The sequence below is a fragment of the Nannospalax galili genome, unplaced genomic scaffold (assembly GCF_000622305.1).
Source record: "Nannospalax galili isolate Female #2095 unplaced genomic scaffold, S.galili_v1.0 scaffold753, whole genome shotgun sequence".
Classification (NCBI taxonomy): domain Eukaryota; kingdom Metazoa; phylum Chordata; class Mammalia; order Rodentia; family Spalacidae; genus Nannospalax; species Nannospalax galili.
In genome coordinates, this window is record NW_008333775.1 from 284,899 (window position 1) to 286,704 (window position 1,806).

Below are 1,806 nucleotides of genomic sequence, written 5' to 3' on the forward strand. Positions count from 1 at the left end.
GCAACCCACTCCTGTCACTGGAATTTTCACTTAACAATCCTATACTTTCTGGGCACCTCTGTTTTTATTTTCATAAAATATCTGTTTACTCTTTAGCATCTACAGGCCCAGGATGTTGTAGACTTTTCCCAACTATTCTGATGGATATTACTTATGCTTTACCAGAGGCCGGGTGTGGTAGTGCACACCTTTAATCCCAGTACTTGGGAGGCAGAGACAGGCAGATCTCTGTGAGTTCAAGCCCAGCCAGCCTGGTCTACATAGTGAGTTCCAGGACAGCTGGGGCTACAGGGAGACCCTGTCTCAAAAAGACCAAAAAAAAAAAGCTCCCAAGAATTTCACAGCTGTACTTGGCTCTTGTGCTGCTTGTGAATCTATTTTCTATCCTTGTTTCTTCAGGTATAATTGAGTATCTTTTTAATTTTTTTAAAAATTTATTTTACTTTATGTGTATGAGTGTTATGCCTGCATGTGTGTAAGTGCACCCATGCCATGCAATGCCTGAGGAAGACAGAAGAGGGCATCAGATTTCTTGGAAATGGAGTTATGAACAGTTGTCAGCTGCCTTGTGGGTGCTGGGATTTGAATCCAGTTCCTCTTCAAGAGCAGCCAGGGCTCTTAACTGCCAAACCATCTCCCCAGCCCCATATTTGACTATATTTCAAATCAGGAGATCACAGAAATTAAAAACTAAGAAGATACTAAATCAAATATAAACAAGGTTTATACAGCTTGGAAAGATTTCACCCATTTGTATCAATTGTTTTCCCGACAGATCCATGTTGGGTACAATAGCATGGATAGGACGCAGTAATTTAGTTAACTCTTTATTATCTCTAGTCATTTTCTCTGAGCAGTTCCATTTCTTTATTCTGGAGCTCTTACATGGAGCCTCCCTGCATTTCTCCATCCCTGATGAACTTCTTGGGGTTGGCTGAAGCCATTGGTTCCCTGGGTCTTATAGGCTCTGGGACTGCCCCCTGGCTGCTGGCTTTCCATTGACCACACCTGGATGCTAGGGAAGACCCTGGCTGGGCAAACTGTCTCTACCCCTAGCATAGAATCTCACAGGAGAGAAATGTTTAATGTACCCTGTTTAATCTGGAAGGAGGATCATTATCCATCCCTGGGTCACTTTTCATCTTCTGCACCTGTAGTACTTTATCATGGACGTCTTCTGTGAACTGTTCCTTGGGTTTTAAAGCCTCCCAGAAGTTCCTTAGCACATAATTTGACTTTTTGTCAATTTTTTCTTCAGGAACTTTGGCTTAACACAAATTCTGACACATTTGCCTTCAAGTAACCCAAACAGACCTTTTTCTCTGCTTTACCTTTTTCTAATCTTCTCTAGGTTGCTCTACCCCTTTACAGACATATTTTACATGCTGGTCTAAGTCACTTAAATCTAAAGCCTTTCCTGTTTCATAAGGGTCCTGCCCCACCAAGAAGTTCAGCAAAGTCACTGAACCTCCATATCAATCTTGAGGTCCCTGCTGTACTAAGTTCTTTTTAAACTCTCTGATGAACCCAGTCTTATCTGGCCTGGTGAACTAGGCATCATACCTAGTTTCCATCAGTAGTGCCTGTTCCTCCACTATTGTTTTCCAGCCAGTGAGATCCATGGGACCCACCTCCGGTGATGACCAAGTCTCTCTAAAGCCTTGTACAAGCCATGTCCATCAAGGACTGGTTCCCTTTGTACTGCCTCAGGTTATGCAGCCTGTGTTTCAACTTCTTGAAATGCTTGGTTATGTTGCTCAGCTTCTCTGCTTCTGCAGTACTTAAACTAATTCCATCTGCCCCCAT

At 42.9% G+C, this 1,806-nt stretch overlaps 1 protein-coding gene across 1 annotated transcript in view; it reads right to left on the reverse strand.

The window, feature by feature from the left end:
- The window catches only part of LOC103730224 (17-beta-hydroxysteroid dehydrogenase type 6), a 13,837-nt gene extending 12,031 nt beyond the window's left edge, over positions 1-1,806 (reverse strand). Inside the window, 1 exon segment of the mRNA XM_017796964.1 lies at positions 1,668-1,806. Coding sequence (XP_017652453.1) covers positions 1,668-1,806 — 139 coding nt within the window.